The 19,460-nt window shown below is 42.7% G+C and overlaps 2 protein-coding genes and 1 non-coding gene across 13 annotated transcripts; 2 read left to right on the forward strand and 1 right to left on the reverse strand.

Moving 5' to 3' along the window:
* Nucleotides 1-3,461: 3,461 nt before the first annotated feature.
* Nucleotides 3,462-12,489, reverse strand: LOC110381547 (ras GTPase-activating protein-binding protein 2). Of its 7 annotated transcripts, none has more exons than XM_049836874.2 (10): nucleotides 12,297-12,456; nucleotides 10,227-10,371; nucleotides 8,325-8,466; nucleotides 7,976-8,134; nucleotides 7,685-7,907; nucleotides 7,531-7,601; nucleotides 7,389-7,452; nucleotides 6,967-7,080; nucleotides 6,559-6,824; nucleotides 3,462-6,216 (listed from the first exon to the last, which is right to left on the reverse strand). In XM_049836874.2, the coding sequence occupies exons 2-10, from the start codon at nucleotides 10,322-10,324 to the stop codon at nucleotides 6,076-6,078; spliced, it is 1,278 nt and encodes a 425-aa protein (XP_049692831.2). In that variant the 5' UTR covers nucleotides 10,325-10,371; nucleotides 12,297-12,456; the 3' UTR covers nucleotides 3,462-6,075. The 7 variants fall into 7 exon arrangements, with proteins under 7 accessions (XP_049692831.2, XP_049692830.2, XP_049692827.2 ...); XM_049836873.2 differs by having other exon boundaries at nucleotides 7,389-7,458; XM_049836870.2 differs by having other exon boundaries at nucleotides 7,389-7,601; nucleotides 12,402-12,489.
* A 1,272-nt stretch (nucleotides 12,490-13,761) lies between these two features.
* On the forward strand, nucleotides 13,762-19,285 carry Sqd (squid). Of its 5 annotated transcripts, none has more exons than XM_021341895.3 (8): nucleotides 13,762-14,001; nucleotides 15,027-15,067; nucleotides 15,337-15,611; nucleotides 15,799-15,930; nucleotides 16,015-16,279; nucleotides 17,550-17,612; nucleotides 18,351-18,479; nucleotides 18,643-19,285. In XM_021341895.3, the coding sequence occupies exons 1-7, from the start codon at nucleotides 13,877-13,879 to the stop codon at nucleotides 18,437-18,439; spliced, it is 990 nt and encodes a 329-aa protein (XP_021197570.2). In that variant the 5' UTR covers nucleotides 13,762-13,876; the 3' UTR covers nucleotides 18,440-18,479; nucleotides 18,643-19,285. The 5 variants fall into 5 exon arrangements, with proteins under 5 accessions (XP_021197570.2, XP_049692834.1, XP_049692837.1 ...); XM_049836877.2 differs by having other exon boundaries at nucleotides 18,363-18,479; XM_049836878.2 differs by lacking the exon at nucleotides 17,550-17,612 and having other exon boundaries at nucleotides 13,764-14,001.
* Nucleotides 15,192-15,264, forward strand: LOC126053935 (small nucleolar RNA snR61/Z1/Z11). Its single transcript, XR_007510583.1, has one exon. It is a non-coding gene; the product is annotated as a small nucleolar RNA snR61/Z1/Z11 (small nucleolar RNA).
* Nucleotides 19,286-19,460: the final 175 nt, after the last annotated feature.

A 19,460-nucleotide genomic window follows, 5' to 3' on the forward strand; every position in this document is an offset into this window, starting at 1 on the left:
TCTGCGTAACACATATTACAACGATCATTCACATTTATTATAACCACAAACTGCAACGCATCACTAATATGACTACCTAATACTAGGGGCATTGGAGAATGCTTGCATCGCGCTGCTGAATGCCTTTACCTTACATGGGCTCTTGCATTTTTTACGTAAATAAGAAAACAAGTGAAAAGTGCCTGATTATAGTTCTGATGGATTGATTTCGAGCTGGGACAAACAATAAGAGGTCAGCGTTTGACGAGGATCATGTGATCAGGGGCCCGATTCTCTTAAGTTAATACTGACAAAATCGAATAGAAATCGAATCGCAATATGATCGCAATAGCAGTTTTAACCATATCGGGCATTCTGCTACTAATAAAAGACCAATCGTATTCGATTGACATTTGATTGGTGTGCGATTGGTCTGCTATTTTGGTAATTTTGGTCTATACGGTAGTTTGCTGTACAATCATTTTGCAATCGTAAATCATTTGCAGACAAAATGATTCATTATTGAATGACAGAAAATGATAAAAACGTTTATTTCAAAGAAAAAATAGTAGAATGCCACATACGCTTCAATCGTAATCGAGTCGGGATCGGATCTCAGTCGAATCGAGTCGAACGTGAATCGTATGTTGCTTAAGTAAAATTAGGAGAATCGGGCCCCAGAAGGTCATGCTACCAAGAGATTATTAACTATGAATGTGAAAGGATGGAGGGGTAGAGGTAGACCAAGGAAAAATTGATTGCCCGAAAGAGGACAATTAATAAAGAAAGGAGCAGTATGACGTCTGACAGACAGAAATGGAAGAATAAAACAACGCCAAATAACTTGGGAACAGGAAGAAGCAGTTTGGTAATTAACCCCTCTAGCTCTGCTAAGGTTGGCATTGTCATTCCAATGAGATATCACTCCTTAAATACCTTCTGTAGATTCTAAAGTGCTTTTATGTTATGGCCAAGTGTGTCCAAATAGTATTTTTAAATATATATATAAAGCAGACCCTTATCATCATCTCCCGAGCCTTTTCCCAATCATATTGGAGTCAGCTACCAGACTCACCAGATGCAGCCCTCCCCAATATAGTATACAACTGTATATAATAACATGGGAAAGGTTAGACAGAGATGATGATGGACCATATTAAAAAAGTGCCGACTGCCGTCTTGGATACGGAATCGTTAAAACGATTACCTAGTTTAGCTGTTTAAGGCGAGGAAGTGGTCAACAATAATTCCATAACCGGCACGCGCATCTAAGGCGCCAAAAGGGGTCGGAGCGTCTGAGCGGGGCGAGGATAACAATACGCGCGCTAGCTTATAACTAAAAGTCGTAAGCGACAAAATGGTTTTGTAATTTTAATATTTAGAAATGATAATTTAATAAAAATTCCTACTACCATTTTAAAGAGTATGTATATACTCAACTACTAAAAAAGTTAAGAGGCTTAAATCGGTCCCGTTTGCCCATAATATGTGAATCTCTTTTTAAAAAGAGGTATGTTTGATATATTTTTCTCTGTTATAAAAGTTACCTAATCATGTTTCTACAACTAACAAAATAAGGCTTATATCATGAACTTTCAGGTAACCAAGTTGTATTTTGATCCGTTTTGTATTTACTGAGAAAAATTGACATCCTTGGCGCCAAAAATTCCAATTCGTCCTCTTAAAAAAATCGTTTACCTACATATACTTACGTCTACTTTTTACAAGTCAGTCCTACATACATCCAAACTAATATTACAAAATATGCGAAAGTAACTCTGTGTCTCTTTTCTTCACGCCAAAACTACAGAACCGATTTGTGTGAAATTTGGTACAGACATAGTTGGGAAAGGACGTAGGATATTATAAAAATAAAAAATATTCTGGACATACAGCGCCATCTATTGGTCAAACCAAATATCTGCCGGAAGTCTCTTTTCCGTTTGTTGCCCGTGGTACTACCAATAGTACTACCAGTAGTACCACGGGTAGTTTTTTCTTGCCCGTGGTACTGCCAGACCGCATGGTAGTACTACGGGAAGAAAAATTTGAAGCATGGTGCAAACTGAAGCATGGTGAGCTTTTCTCGCTACTATGCGCTTCCGATTCCCACGTAACGCTCACCTACTGTTGTCTCCAGTCATGATATCAAGACAGGATCGTGCAATGAAAGACATACATAGATGATTGTAGCTACGTCCTACGCTCATCTTGGCGCGGCGGCCTACTTACTGGATGACAAGGGTTACAGCTCCACCTCTTCTTTGCTGTAGGTATGTACATGGCGATATATATTTAGATAGATAATTGTTATTTTACATTACCTACATTTTATTATCACTGCCATACATATCAGCAGGGGCTTGATTCTTCTGACAATTAATGCAGTGTCAATAGCAGTTCTAACCTGGGATATCAAATATTCTTGGGTCGATTTATACTAAATCAAATTTTTTACAACTAAAGCGAAGCCACACGAATGCGCGCGTCTCTTTAAAATCACCGAAACGTACCTAATGTGTGCGTTAAGCCGTGGAGTTAAGGACGTGGCACATTACAGCAGCACCGCAACAGCATTTAAGTTGTCATTCAATTTAGAGCATTCAATCGTGTATATTATATTATAATATATTTCGTAATGTCAATATGAAAAAGCCAACGGCGAGCAGTCAGCGTGCTTGCCGCTTCCACACAACTCGACTCGCCGCCCGCGTGCTGCAAGCGAGCGGTCCTCATGCGTACAGCGCGCCGACTTCGAGCCGGCAGCGAAACAACGTCATTACGTCGTGTTCAATCATAATCGTCTTAAAATAATATTGAGTTTGCGGTGACAGCAAGCTTACACCTCGCGGCCGGCGCGACGACGGCGAGCGGACAGCGCGTGGTTGGCGCGCTGGCAGCTAGCCGTGGTCTTAATTCAAGGCGACGCCGTGCTGCTATATGTAATGTGCCACAAGCTTTAAGGTTGAATTTGTTAGGTACCTATGTTCAGATTTGGATAGACACTTCGATACGCTTCGACTCTGCGATATTTTTTTTATAGTATAAATCGACCCTTAGTAAAATTTGCAAAATCGAACCCTTGTTCTTCGTGAAGTTAGTGTATCTACCTATATTGCCGTGAAGGGCGATTTTCGCTGAACCGATGATTTGCAATATACCTACATGCATGGCATTTGTTAACAACGTATCACATTACGCAGTTGTATTATCTACATCAGCGGTATATAATGTACCTATGTCCAAATAGGTAACATTTCCTTGGTTATTGGACACTGCAAAAAAATATAGGTACTTTTGGAATCTACAAGACTATTCGTGAGTAAACGCTTATAGCATTTAGCGCTTAGCATTTCTGTGCCAGTTTCAATTCAGCAGTGCAGTCGTAGTACATCTCATATGTCTGGGTAGTCGCACTGGTTGATATGGATGGACTGGAGAAAGGTCGGTTGGATGGGGAATTACAAATAAAAGACTCGGCGTGTTACAAAAAGTACATCTCTATTAGAGAGGGCAGCGCGAGCGGCGCGGCGAGGGGCGAGCGCCCGCGCCGCCTGCTGCCGCCGCGCTTCATACATAGTTACTGAACAACACTGTACCGCACAAACTTTAGACCCCATTACATGCGTACTACTACTAGGTGCCCGTGGGAGTTCAGTCAGAGTTACAACGCTCTGTGCCAGGCTTCGTCGTCGGTGACGCATCGGCTAATGTGCAGAACATTTGTCATGGTAATGTAGCACTGACTATGAGCGCTACGGATCTACTCGAAAGGTACCTTCGAATAATGGTAGTACCGTGATTGTAGGATCTAAATTTTGTTTACAGATTTGCGCATCATTTATTTGTAAACGCTGTTCCATAGGGCAAAAGGTGTAGATTTAGGGCTCGCGTAATGAAGTGTGAAGGCAACGTTTACAAGCAAATGTGTGACGTAGAGTAAGATAGGAGCGGGCCTGCCCACTCGCGGACCGACATCGGTGTACAACTCGCGGCTCGTGCAGGCGCTGCCGGGGTGTGTCCGCCTGCACGCGGGTGGCAGTGACAGCCGCACACCTTGTAAGGCAGCACAATCGTGTTCAAATCATGCATTTGCCGTCTTATTCATAATAAAGCCATGCCCATCATAAATCCTGTTTAACTTTCTAACTTTCATTTCTTTGTATGGAAGCAAAAGAAAGTGAAGTTTAACAAAAAAGGACCATATTTTGCAAAAATAGGTAAACTGAGCGAATGGGTTTAATATAAATAAGGAACTTTAAAAGTCACCGCTGAATCACGTCTCTTCGCTGGCTTACAAAGTGCAAAGCACGGTTAACAAACGATGATATTACTATGGTTTACATTAAATATATATAAATTATTGTAGCTGACATGTACTATGGATGGAGCCGGCGGCGTTCCGACAATGACGACCGACCTCACAGGAATAGTAGGGAACATGTTGGCCGTACAAGCCGACATGTCATTGAAGACATTCTCATGTTGGCAATTCGTTAATAACGCTCCCAAAGTCTACGCGGTTATGCAGTGGACGTTACTGTAAATAGTAAGGGCACCGAATTGTTCCCAGTGCCGGCAAAAATGTATCCCTAATATTGTTGATGACGAAAAATATTACAATAAAATAAGCAAAAAAAAAATATTCTCACGGGTTCAATACTATAATCAAATATTGAATTTGCGGAAATGTTAATTTGAATCCATTCCTTACAACTACGATTCCATCAGATGCCACGTCCCGTGCTAATGTAATCACCCCCGGAGTGTACAAGGATGTGGGAGTGTCAATAACGAATTTACCAAACTGTAGTAGCCGACCTGAGTGTGTGTGTGTGTGTGTGTGTGTGTGTGTGTGTGTGTGTGTGTGTGTGTGTGTGTCGGCGTCACCGGCGCAAGCCGCGCTCGATGCGATACAAACGCGATGTCCGTCCTTCTACAGTGTAAAGAGACTCTCGAATATTATTTACAATAAATAAGTACACGAAATTTTGTCCAGTATGTGGCAACACCACATACTTCACAACTCAATAGAAAAACAATGTACTTACGACATATTAGTAGTACAGTTAAAAAAAATCGATGAAAAACTAAATAAAAAATACAGTCACTGCCATTTTTTTTTAGTTTTCTTTTTTAACTAATATTAATAATATTAGAATATAATACAGTTTCAAATCGTTATCGATGTTGGTACACAGTAGTGTAGGCATGGGCGATGCGGTGCGGACGTGGCGGCGACCTGGCCGCTGCGACTCTACTGCGCCCAACATCCGTCACATAATTACTTCAATACAGACCTAAGTAAATGCATAAGAACATCTGCATCAATATCGTTTTAGCGAATCGATACAATAACATACATTTTATTTTAAATACAAAATACGTTATTTATAGTTCTGGAAAGATTTTTGGAGCTAGTCTAGAATTTATTATTTCGTAAAGTCGGCGACGCGGCGGGTGCCGGCGCGGCACCGCCTAACATAAAACCTAACAACTATTTACACTCATATGTATTTTTTTTCTATTTATCGTTCGGTGTCGCGCCCAGACGCGAGTCGGACGCGCCGCTACTCACTAACATTATACCGAACTCGACCGAGCCGCCCGCCGGGCCCCGGCCCCGGGCCCCAAGCTCGGGCCCCGGCCCCGGGCCCCGAGCTCGGGCCCCGGGCCCCGGCTCCGCCCGGCGGGCCGCGCTCGGCCGGCGGCCGGAGAGGGAACAAATGTTGACGTTAGAATTATGCATGTTGACACGAGCGCATAAGTGCAGCGTCGCGAGTGCCGGGCGGCCTCGCGACAAGTTCAATAACTTAAATTCACATTCAATATCGAATTAAAACGAAACATATCATAGAAGCTTAGCGTATCTTACATAGATGAAGAGGGACGCGACGGTCGGCGACGCGATCTGTGGCGAGGACGATGACCTAATTTCGTCGAATCAAAGCGAAGATCCCACGGACTAGCTACGTAGGCTGTGAAATCACAGAATGCAAATATCGGGGGGACGCGGAACAAATCAAATGTACAAAAATAGGTGTCGCGCGGGGTTCTGGCCGCGCTCGGGCGATCAATTGACTATCTAGTGCGGCGCTAGCGGCGGTAGGGCTGGCGCGGCGCGAAGGCGCGGTGCTGCGACTGCGGCCGGCGCCGCGCCGCCTCGCGCCCGCGCGTCTTCTTCTCCTCCACGTTCAGCTTCACGCCGTCCGCCGCGTCCGCCGGGAAGTACAGCGGCTGCAACGCACGGACATTCTTAGGGACCCTCGCACTCACACCTTTTTTAGATCACCGACTCCTTGTGAATGCATTATGGTTTTTTTCTTTTCCTAGGTTTCAAAGAATAAGGATATTTCTAATACAGTCGTTTTATCGACCAGCTGTGATGGTGAACGTTTTGAGCTTACCAGCATTAAGAATCATACAAAGCTATTTTGCATCTCTGATGACAAATAGTGATTTTGACTTGGATATTTTTAAGTCTTTGAGGTCAGTAGAAGTATAGTCGTAACTTTTCATTGACTTCCCAAAACTGTTAAATATAGAAGAAATTGTAGTATGTATGTAAAGGCTGCGTACCGCGGCGTTGAGGCAGTCGTGCGCGGCCTGCGAGGTCTCGTAGGTGATGAAGCCGTAGTTGGGGTGTCGCGGGGCTCCGGGCGCCGCGGGCTTGGAGTGCACGCGCAGCTCGGCCACGGGCCCGAAGCGCGCGAACAGCGCCCGCAGCTCCTCCTCCGTGGCGCAGTGCGGCAGGTTGCCCAGGAACAGCTGCTGCGCGTCCGAGTAGCGCCGCGGGCCCTCCGCCGCTGCACACACCGCGGCGTTAGGCGACCGATTCGTACCGACTACATCACACATCACAAACAATATAAAAAAAAAGCTGTATATTTCTGTTTAGAAATAATTCCAAGTTTTGTGGCCGAACGCCACAAAGACAGTTTTAATAGGGAAGTTTTGAAAGAACGATGACATAGTCGTGATAGTTACCGGGCGGCGGGCGCGGGCGCGGGTCGGCGGGCGGCGCGGGCGGCGACACACGGGCGGCGGCCGCCGGGCCCGACTTCAGCAAGTTGGCGTACGTCTTCGGCTCAGGCGCCACCGCTGTGGACCATATTTTACATAAACATACAAAATATATCTAAGACAGGAAGGTTATCATATATGCATTTATAGAGAGTAAGTTTTTATAACATCGAGATCCTACCAAATTGTTCGCAAACAAAGAACTCGTACTCTTCTGGAAGTTGGTAATTGATACACCCGTACTTCGGCGAGCACATTATATCAGTCCTGTTGAATTCATCGGGCTACTTTTTATCAGGGTTCGTGCAGAGGTTCCCACGGGATGCGGGTGAAACCGCTGGCAGAAGCTAGTATAGTTATATAAGCAATTAGTTTTGTATACTAACGTGGGTTCGGCGGTGGCGTGGGCTCGCGCTCGGGTTCGGGCTCGGGCACCGGCTCGGGCGCAGGCGCCGGCGCCGGGGCCGCGGGCGCCGCGCCCAGCCCGGCGGCGCCAGGCCGGCGCCCGCGCCCGGCGACCGGCGCGGCCGCCGGCGCCGGCGCGGGGGGCGACGCCGCCGTCACCGGCTCGGCCTCCGGCTCGCTCGATATGCCGCTAGCTGCAACATCGTACAGTACGAGCGTATAGCATTTACAACATTACGTGTATGGGCACAGTAGGAGTATGGATGTCTGAGCGTACCTTGCAGCGCGGCGACGAGATGGTCGCGCGGCGGCGGGTGGCCGTTGAGGTGCGGCGCGGGCGCGGGAGGCGCGGGCGGCGCGGGGAAGGCGGCGGCAGGGAAGGCGGAGGCGGGCGGCGCCACTGGGAAGTAGGCGGGTGCCGCCACCACGCCCCCCGCCTCCTCCTCCTCGCCCTCCGAGCGGCCCGAGCCCGAGCCCTCCTCGTCCGAGAACACTATGTCCTGCGCACACAGCATGAGCGTCACACGGAGGCCGACACGTCGGGGAGGCGCGAGGCGCGGACACGTACCTGGTAGCGGAAGATGTCGTTGTGCACGTAGTACTTCTTGGGCGACTGCGCGGCCAGCACGAAGGTCTGCGTGAAGCGGCGCATGGGGGCGCCGCCGTTGGACAGCTCGCCCGTCACCTGCACCACCACGCCGTTGCCCAGCGTGGCTTGCGCGTCCACCTGCGATTTTGACCAAAGTAATGTTTTAGGCCGTGGAACATGGTGGGAAACTTAGTATGGGAGAATCTGATGGCTTGGCCCAATTTGACTAGACACAAAGAATTCGTTCACAAAACTGCATTTTTTAATAAATTCATCACGATATAAGTTGTCGGCGACAAGTGAGGGAGTGCGGCATGGAGGAGGTTACCTGGCTGATCTTGGCATGGCAGTCGCGGAAGTTGAGCTGCTGGATGCGGTTGTGGATCTGCTTCTGTCCGACCACGGGCAGGGTCTCGCGGTTGGGCGCGTCCAGCCCGCCGTGCACGAACGACGAGTAGTTATTGTAGAATCTGCAACAACGAGGCGTCCACCGTTAATATCTTGGGAGTAGGGCTGCCATCCGTCCGGGTTTCCCCGGATTTGTTCTCGTTTGGAGGCCGTCCGGGGGCCGTCCGGGCGGGGTTTCAAGAAGTGTCCGGGGAAAACCCGGACACTTTTCATGCAAGGTAGCCCCCCATTGAATTTGAGTATATGTTAATAGTAAATGGATTACAAATTAGTTACTACTTTGTTTAAAAAAATCATATTCATTCAGGGAAAAAATGCGATTTACGCCGAATGTCCGGGTTTTTTTAATGTTTGTCCGGGTTTGGCGAAATTCGAGATGGCAGCCCTACTTGGGAGGCATCTTGGTAGGTCAAACTGCCACCGTAATTCGCAGATAGTCGTATAAGTTTACATTAATAATATTTGTAAATATTAAATTAAACATTATTTATTCGTCAAAAAGAATTAAAATAGAGTGTTGCCAGTGACCCTCAAACTAGGACCTGTATCTTGAGGATCTGAGTATAGCAGTCAGGTTTATTCATGTATATTGTAGAATGTAAGGTATGATACAATATGTATATTGCTTAAATATGTTAACTTAAAAGTACTATTATGAAGAAGCAGCTAGTATTATGATGTCACCACCAAACAACAGGTCCACTTGTGAAAATGAAATGATTAGATACTTAGTAATGATTTATATGATGATTCTCTCAGAATGCGGTAAGTTGGACAATGGAGTGGTACTGGCACTTGGCAGTGACCTGACGACCCAGTTATTGTGTCGCAATATGTCGCGCTCTTCACTCGTATCAATACATGAAGCATCTTGCACCAGATAACACTCATTACCACGTCAATGCTTTAAGATGCTACTTACTTATCTTGACTCTTACTTAACTAACTACAACTGAGTATAGAGCAAGTGGAGCAATAACATGACAGTAAGTTAACTAACATCCTTTTAATGAACAACACCCACCAGCCCAACATTATTTAACAACTAAAGGTTGTCTACATCATTGCAAAATTATCAAGAGCTGAGATTACCTTAGACTTATTGTAGCTAAAATGAGAACATTAAAACATGACCATTACAATAACTTGCATTATATTGCAAGCTCATACGACCATGCAGTGACCTGTGATCGGGGAATACGAGTCAAGTGATGAGTCATCGCCTGTTGTGACTTAACGCGGCAGATACGGCGCCAAAGTACGGCAGGACATCTGCTTAGGTATCAAACGAAAGTGCAATCCTAAGAGCAGACTACCACCAAACATATACATACCTACATCTGTGGGCGTCGACGCAGCTTCATTAGTATTTTTTATACTTATAATTAAAGCTAATATAATCTTGTGAGAATGTGTTTTATGAATTAACATTATTATTTGTTTAGTTGCTCATAACATAAATACATGTATATTTATTTTATAAAATAAAAAAATGAAAAAAATGTTATGTGCATATCTTCTGAATCCCGGGTGCTTATTTATTTCATATGTTATTAACTGGTTAGTCAGCATGGTCTGCAATCTGCATGAAATGTAGATCCAACTTCAGCAAAAGAGTTGATCATGTGTTTGGGCTTTCTCTGTATGATAAGCAGAGACAAGTGGTCAGCAGTAGTGAATTAAATAATAATAATAGTGCATAATACCTGTCATCCGCCACTCTTTCGAAAAATTATTATTAATGTTTGGTTTTAATGTAATGTAGTATCAGCTGTGAAGCCACCTCTCATAAATAAATAAATGAGACAGTGATGATGCTAACCTGTGCAGGTGGGCCGGCGCCTTGTTGAGTAGCGTGTAGTACTGCCGCACAAACTCGCGACCGACGCTCTGCGGTGACGGGGACGCCTCCATTACCATCGCTGTTGTTCACAGTGCGCCAATACAGCCCTCTGCTATACGCTGCCCTGGGAAACACATCATCTTCACTATTGACTTATATCATGCCCCACTATTTTATATCATTGTAACCTTCCCTGGACCTCAACTAACAATTAATTTAATAAAGTAATTTAATAATAAGCTAGTATTAAAACTCTCCTACTTCTTTAAGCTGTGCCCTATAGGATCCATATTGTCACTAATCAAAATGTACCACCCGTTATAACATATGGAAGGAGTATTGAGTAACATTAATAATTTAAAACCAAATTAAGGCAAATCAGTCAGTGTATAATTTACTTTTATACCTATACATACAGAGTATGTTGTATCTAATTAAATTAAATACGTTAAAATACTGGTAAATACATAGAATATGTTGATTAGCACAAAGAAAAAAATAAAATACATAAAAATTAAAAAAAATGTTTTTTTTCAAACAAAGTAAATAGAATAAAAATGAAAATGTGTGAGAATTAGAACACCATATTTATAAGAGTCAGTCATAACAACAAACTGAAATTCTCTCTTGAAAACTGACAGCTGTCAACTGGTCAAAACATTCAATACTCCAACTCTGTTTTACACATGATGTTGTAAATTATGAAACTGAAAAATTACTCCTTTGGATAAACCATTCAATGGATTAGGTGTTTTTTTTACAAACTGCCATAGAATATTATAAAGTATATGTGATAGGATTCAATGTGATTAGGTACAACACACCCGATAAAAGATTATATTAGCTGTTATGTTGAACATTTTGTGCACCACAAATATTCAATTATAAAACCAGATGAGTGATTGTAACATATTGTTGTCTGACTGAATGTCTATTATAAACAGCCAAAACAAAATGCACATTTGTGTTACTGTTCTTCTGGCCAATCTATGAAATAGCCATAGCAACACAGCTGCTTATAACAAGACGATTATTTCATTACCATTGATATTATTTTACAATACATGATTAAATTAAAGAAAAAAATAAAAACTGACATCAATGACTGTCAATAGTATTTTAATACTTTATCTGATTACTATATACTTTATTTGATTAATTCTTACATGTTTGAATGTCTCTTTATGTAGATACAATCAATATGATTCTGTCAAACTATATTTTTTATCAACATTACACAGCAACCTGTACCCTGCAGTTTCACAAACAAAAAGTATAACTTTTTTTATATATTACCAGCAGAAACTTTAATTCTAGTCTTATTTTCATTTATTATACATGTATGGGGGCATGAGTATAATATTTAATGTCATTTTGATTCTAGTAATAATACATACATCAAAGCACCATCCATTACATATTGATATGTCTGACTGGTATGTCTACCCTCTCATAATAGTACTGCACAAAGCTATAATATTTTATATATAAAACATTCCTATAAAATTTTAAAAAACTTCCTTACTTAAATATGACGTAGGAATATAGCATTAAACCTTTGATACTGTGTATATTTATTTATGATTGAGAGAAGACGGCTCAACTCGGCGATGTAGTGCAAGTGAATCAGCACTAGTACTGTACTTGCAGCATGAACTTGTGTATGCAGTAAACAAGTGACAGATATCGTGCCTACAGTGCCGCGAGCTTGCATCACGCGTTATGTAAACAATCACTCGTTAAATTCATCACTAGGGACATGGATAACACCAATAACTAAATCGTATTGTCAAAGCACGCATGGCGACTCCGACCTTAGAATATCCGTTTCTTTTGTTACCTCGCATCAAATAAACTCACAAAATGTTGTCAAATTATGATTAATATCACAAAATAAACGATTTTAGATATAATTGTGACTGAACCAAGTATTCGTCAACTAAAACACAAAAATTATGAGCATTAACCTTTAAAAAGGAATACGTCTGCCGACAATCAAAATAATATCGTACTACGTTTTTAAATAAATTAGCTGCTGTTTGGACTTACCTCAGTAAAATTTAGGCATTAAAGTAGAGTAATCGGCAGCAAATTATCCAGAAATTCGCGTAATTTTCACGATAAATAAGGACTGAAAACAGAAAAAGAGCCTACCTCACCGTTCGGGTGTCAATTTAGTGCAAATGTTGCCGGACGTAAAAATAAAAAAACAATTTTGTTTTTCCGGTTTAGTTTTAATACCTAAAATACGGTCTAAATATTATTCTAATTTACCAAGATTCGTTGTGTTTATTTTTAAATAAAGCTATAATTCTCTTTTCGATTAATTAATACAATTGCAAACACTGTTCTGGACTGTGTAAATAAAACAACATGCTTTCTTGTATCATATCAGTAATAATAATAACGGCATCCCATCTCAATGCTTATCCCAACATGTAAATTCAATTAATGTTTTAAATCCTTAATTTTTTGACAATACATCACAAACCCCTACTCATAAATTCGAAAAGCATAGTACAGTGGAATCACACATTAATATGAGCGATTTCGCTAGCGTAACAGCGCGGAATAACCTTTTCTCGTATCGGAACAAAATATAGCTTATGCAACTTGGATAAAGTCTAGCTAACGAGCATTTTTTTAAAAATTGGTTCCATAATTTCGGAGCCTTTTGGGCACAAAAAGCAGCAAAAGTATCTTTATTTTATTAACTTGAATAGATAGATATGGATAGATAACCAACTTAAAGTAAGTAGTAAAATACAACAATTTAAATTTACAGGATCAGTGGTAAAAACACGTTAAATTAAAAATACCATTTGCTACCTACTATCTCGTTTTCAATGACCCTTGTGGTAAAATTACTGTACATGTGTATAAAAACAAGTGACTCATAATGGCGGACTTCGTGGTCTTTATCACAGAACTCGAGTACACATTTTAATATACTGAAGTACATACCTATCTATTATCGATAGATAGGTCTTAATGTTTCTAGAAGAAAATAGTAGTTTGGTATGGGTTAATGTTTTGTTACAGGCATTATGTATGATCATGATATCACAAGTCCTATCATGGAACTATAATTATATGCTATTAAATTAGATTAATTTAAAATATACATTTATCTTCGAATTTGTGGAGCTGATTATTTTGTTGATAGTTCATGCTGGTTACGAAATAAATCAAAATTTTATTAAGAAATTTTACAAAATTATATAAAAAAAACTGTATAATGCTGTATACATTTTGTATTGTGCCTGCATGTATAAAAAAGGCGGTAAACGTTATGTCTGAATGTTGGCAGTTGGCTATCGATTAATTCATGAATTGTTAAATGTTGTCTCTTTCTCTCTTAGTCTCTTTAGCTAGTCATCCTTGTCACTAACGGGATAGACGCCATTGACCTCCTTCGCGTACTATTTTGTGATTGGTTGTTATTTGTAGAGGGGATGAATTGTTTGCAAAAAAAACCGCGTCTCTGTGCGTACTACCAACATAACCGTTGTTTCGCGCCGACTCATCACGCATTTCCTTTCTTTCTTCTGCATTTGGCATTCGGAGTTAAAGGTCGCGTGTGGACCTTAGGTTTAAGTTTATTATTAATTTTAGCCTAAACATAAGTCATGGCCAATAACGACAACTTTGCACAAGACGTTACTGATAATCAGCTAAATGGAAATGCAGAAAATGGTGGCGGAGACACCCAGGAACACAATAGTGCCGAAGCGCCCGGACGCGATGACGACAGGTATGTTGGTTCACGTTATATTTATTACTTCGTTCGTATTTATTATGTCTTTATCCTTAGCGTAATCATATTTTAATCACCCGGACACTTTCGGAAATTCATTCTGGCAATTATTACAGTAGCTATCTGCGACCGCTACAATGGCGGCGTTCTGCCATTATCCTTATCGGCATAGCGCTTAATCTATTTTAATCGTTAAGATCTTTTCAAAATTTACCATTTTCATCTTTACAGTGCATTCTCTACGATTTAAGTTAAGACCCAGAAGTCATAGTTTTTATTTCAGAACATTTCCAGGCTTATTTTATTAAATTTAGATTATCTTCGAGCCGCATGAAGTAAAATGGCGTCTTATTTGCGCGTCTCTTTTGCACCCGACACCGGCTCGGTTCAGTTATCGATTTTTCGTTTGGTTCTTTGTTAGCATACTTGTGGTTCGTGAATGCCGGTGTTGTGCGGTTCCAAAGCTAGCGGTAAAGCGTACGTAGGTAGTTGCAAGATTTTAAATCGGTAGCGCTATTGTGCGTCGGTGAGGGGTCGTCGCCCTGTAGGCGCGGCGCGTTGGTCAGTTTGGGGCGCTACTAACGCTGTGTCTCTCTGCAGGTGTGAGCCTGCGCCGCCGCCGCAGCTGCCGCCGGAGGACGTCATGGTATATATCCGCTGGGCTCACACTAAAGTAAAGCTATGACCAAACTGACTAGTTGTATCGGCCACTTAACTTTGGGCCTGGATCACCTTTGCCAATTTCAAATCTTGCGATATGACTGTAACATCTTGTTTCATACTCGTTGTCCTGATTGATAATGTAAATTTCCAGACTTTACTTTTGTAACTTACAGGTTGTCAATTTGTTTTGCTGCAGTGCTTGGAGTTTGTTTTGAAAAGATAGTAGCTGTAAAGTACTGTAAACAAGTACTGCATAGTGTTAATTATTAAATGTAATTTTTAAGTCAGTTTCTAAATCGAGACAAGCCTAGATGGTCTATTTCTTCATGTTTTAATCATTTACATTGTAATGTCCACAGAAAACTTTTTGTTGGAGGCCTGAGCTGGGAGACCACAGACAGTAAGTGTCATTATTATTTTTCCTGTTCTGTAGTACATGTGAGGCATTATTAATAGGCACAGCCTTATCACTCTCTGACTCACACTGAACATGTCAGTTCAGGTGGCCAGACATGCCAACTTTTATAAAATGATGACTTAATTCAGTTCTGCTTCTGACTAAGTATTGAAGAAAGCTTATACCCACATTTCTGAGATTTTCTTAATTTTAACATAAGAACTATTGATGATGCTATGCAGTGTTTTTAATTACAACTTTCTCATTCACAGAGGAATTACGTGAACACTTCAGTGCATACGGAGAGATCGAAAGTATCAATGTCAAGACTGATCCAAACACTGGGCGATCCAGGGGATTTGCCTTCATTGTGTTCAAGGCACCAGATTCCATTGATAAAGTGATGGCTGCTGGCGAGCACACTATCAACAACAAGAAAGTGGATCCCAAAAAGGCTAAGGCCAGACACGGCAAGATATTTGTTGGAGGCCTCAGCAGTGAAATATCTGATGATGAAATCAAAAACTTCTTCAGTAATTTTGGAACTGTAAGTGACTTGATTCTTTGTTTCTCTTTGAGCCTTTACTTTTAGGTTTTTATGATGACAAATCCGGTTTTGGTGAGATAACATTTCTTGACATTTGCTGAAGAGGAATCCGGGCCACTGATGATTTAAAACAATTATTTGAAAAAATTTTGATCAATTGCAGGACTTATGTTTTTTTCTTTTGCAGATTATCGAGGTTGAGATGCCATTTGACAAGACCAAGAACCAAAGGAAAGGATTCTGTTTCATCACATTCGAGTCTGAGCAAGTGGTCAATGAACTGCTCAAAACACCTAAGCAGACGATCGCCGGCAAAGAGGTGAGTCATGAGCGGTGACCGCAGTAGCCAGCGTGTGTAGCGGGAGTGGAGCAGAGCGATGCTATAACGGTGTGTGGTGTGCAGGTGGACGTGAAGCGCGCGACGCCGAAGCCCGACGGGCCCGGCGGCATGGGCGCCCGCGGCGGCCGCGGCGGCCGGGGGCTGCGCGGCGGCCGCGGCCGCGGCGGCTACGGCGGCCAGGGCGCCTGGGGCAACGGCGGCTACGGCGGCTATGGCTACGGACAGGGAGGCTACGGCGGCGGCTACGACGGATACGGCTACGGCGGCTACGGATACGACGGCTACGGGGGCTACGGCGGTTACGATTACTCCGGATACCCCAATTACGGTAAACGCGGCAAGCAGTACTAGTATAGTGGCGAGCCCCCGCTAGCCCGCTCACCGACACATTACCTCGACTGATGTTACCTGATCCTAGGATACGATGTGAAACGTAGTAGAGTAAGGCGCTAGGTTAGCGTTGCGAGCGAGGCGCGACTCCGTCCTCGAGATATGCCTATTTACATTATAGTGAACGTTTATTTTACGAGGAGATCGACATCACGCGAAGCTTAGGTATTTAATTTAGTGTGTAGGAAAATATTTATTTTTCTATATATTTAATGTTCTATCGAGATAATGTGTAGTGAATGTTGTCGAGGCGACAGTGTATAATCTGAATATAATCGCAGCTCTGTCTAAATTTTGAAAAACTAGGATTAATCATCTCATATAACTTTGCTAAAATCATTATTAAGTTGCATATTTTGTTTATTTCCACGAGGAGCGCTTCGCGTACTCTCGTGCGTAGATCGTAGTGCAGTTGCCCATTCGGCTATCGCTCTTTATCATTGTTTCAACGGGTATAAACTATATTCTGTACATATGTATGTTACCTGCCTTATGTTTATAAGCGTTCGTTTGTAATACCACTTTTGACATATGTAGCAATGTTGCTCGAGTTTCTCTCCTTTTTTTTGGTAATCATTTTACCTTTCGACGCTCTCGCCACATGCTACATTTGGGAAATGGGGTAAATATGGAGAGACATTGTGAAAGTGATAAAGATATGATGAAGCTTTTGAATAAAGCACTGTTACAAAAATTCTCAATGTGTTTCCATATGTAACCCTAGTCCACTCCCTGCCCCTTCTGACTCACCACACGCTTCATACTTTACACCAATTGGAATAGAACTACTAATCGCATGCATATAAATTTGCATAAATACTAGTACATACTTACAAGTCTACTACCAACATGCAAGAGAATTCTTGAGTCGCTCTCGCTGTACTAGCCAGGGTCAAGTGAACAGTGGTGCGCGATACGGTTGTGCACGTGTCGCCTCACAACTAGCTCGCTACACACATTCTGCGTGTTAACCTGGGTAGATCCTAAATCGTCTCGTAAGCCTTACCCTACATCGAAGTGACTAGTCGGCCCTTAGCTAGGAATATGTAAGTAGAGGTGCTACAGTCCCCCGCCGAGACGATTTAGGAGGTACCCGGCGTGCGGCGGCCGCGTGTAATGAGTGTACGTCGCCCAGTCTCCTGCTCGACCACCGTCCGCCGCGCGCCGGCCGGGCTGGAGGCGGACTAATGTGTTTGTGTTGCGGGCAGACTACGGCGGGTACGGAGGGTACGAGGGCGGGTACGGCGCGCGCGCGGCTCCGCGCGGCAAAGGTACTCAGCGCCGCCTCCGCGCTCTAGCACTCTCACTGGCACCAACCCGCCGCCGCGCTCTTGTCTCTGTTCCATCCGAAGCGAAGCGTATATAGGGGATGTCAATTTTAATACGCTCTACCGGTTTGCATAAGCGAGCAGTGGGCCAAACGTGTCATGCGATTGAAATAGTTGGCTAGAGCGTGGAGGAAGCACGATAGCTCGGTCGCACGTGCGGCCGGCCGCCGTGGCCGCCGGCCGCATGGGGCTGTACAGTAGTTTGTCGTTTTTGTCGTGAGGCGGGCCCGCCGCCGTCCGCTGGTGGCTCGCATGACACTTAACTCGCTAACCTGCTTACTACTAAAACCTGTTGGGATAAAAACAAGCAATAGATGCGCTATTAAATCTACATTAACAACTTAGTTTAGAGTCATGGATTGGCTATACACTACAGTGGTCCATCTGCTACCATGTCGTTGTCGTTCGAGTTGACACGTGTAGGTGTCGTGCGACCGTGGCGCCTCACGAGTCTGCATTCGAGCTAGAATTTTGTACCTGTAATGATGTTATTAATTTGTACTACTTTTAGATCATAAGGTATTACTAATATGTAATCACATTCCACTTTATTACCCCAATAAAGCACTGTGGAATCAGTGTTACCATTGCATGTATTTATTTAGTCTTAATCTTTTTCCATATTCAACAGCTTGACAAATAACCTAGAACCAGTTATGTAGAGTTTAGCGTTACAAACAGGTGACGTTACAGCCGGGTACCAAGGTGGCAAGCAGCGCGGCGGCGGCGGCGGCGGCGGCCGCGCCAACCAGAGGCACCAGCCCTATTAAACACTGTACCTGCCGATAGTCATCTCAGTCCAATAGTGAGGTGAGCATTCTTGGACTTACGCTAGAGCTGATTATTTACTTACCAATATTATATTTGGGGGTACTTTTTGCTGCTAGTGTCTGATTCTTTTTGAGCCAACAATAATAATTGATTTGTCATATAATTGTAGAATCGATTTTAAAACGTAGCTTGTTGTCCGCAGGTTAAGTCACCGGTCATGAGTGTCCCCTGCGCTTCTCGCCTCGCCGCGCTGGGGGCACGTCATTTCATTCCACATAATTAATTTAAGGAAGTAATTGATAACATTTTAAGAAGATTTTTTAAGGGTAAATACTGTCAGTTGCGATATAGCCGTGTTAGTTCGGCTCTAGCGTAAATTTATTATAATATAGTATGAATTATAGATTCACTGAGTATTATTGCAGATTGATTAGATTCAATTATGACATGTCTCGAAATTCTACCTTACGTACTGAACTAGAAATAATGAGTAATAATTATAATACAGAGCTTATAAATTTGTAACAGTGTCCCTGTACGCCGGCGAGTCGTCTTGTGCCGTGTGGTGTGTCTGAGCTGTGTGTGTGTTGTGTGAACGTGTCGTAGCCCTCATGTCACTGTCAGTTATTGATCTGGATCTCATCGCAGATGTGTAGTTTTGTACTCTAATTTGGTAAAGGATCGAGCAATCAGAATCATGTATTTTATACAAATTAGATGTTTCTTCCATTGATTAGGGATGAAATTAAATTTTTAGACTAAGTAATCGGTCATGAACAAACTGGAGATATACCAAGTTGTGTATGTCAGAATAAAACAAATGTGTAAATAAAATATTGACTTTTTGTCTGTGTTTATGTCACTGAGCAATTTATCCGCTGTTTGTGCGCATTCGTATGTGGGCAGCACATGTACAAATTAGTATAATTAACATTACCTACACAGTAGTCCTTAACCCGTTGTATTTCGGAGCACAGATATACGCGAGACACAGTTGATTTTCTATTGTTTTTATAATTA

Source organism: Helicoverpa armigera, chromosome 14, assembly GCF_030705265.1.
Source record: "Helicoverpa armigera isolate CAAS_96S chromosome 14, ASM3070526v1, whole genome shotgun sequence".
Taxonomy (NCBI): Eukaryota; Metazoa; Arthropoda; class Insecta; order Lepidoptera; family Noctuidae; genus Helicoverpa; species Helicoverpa armigera.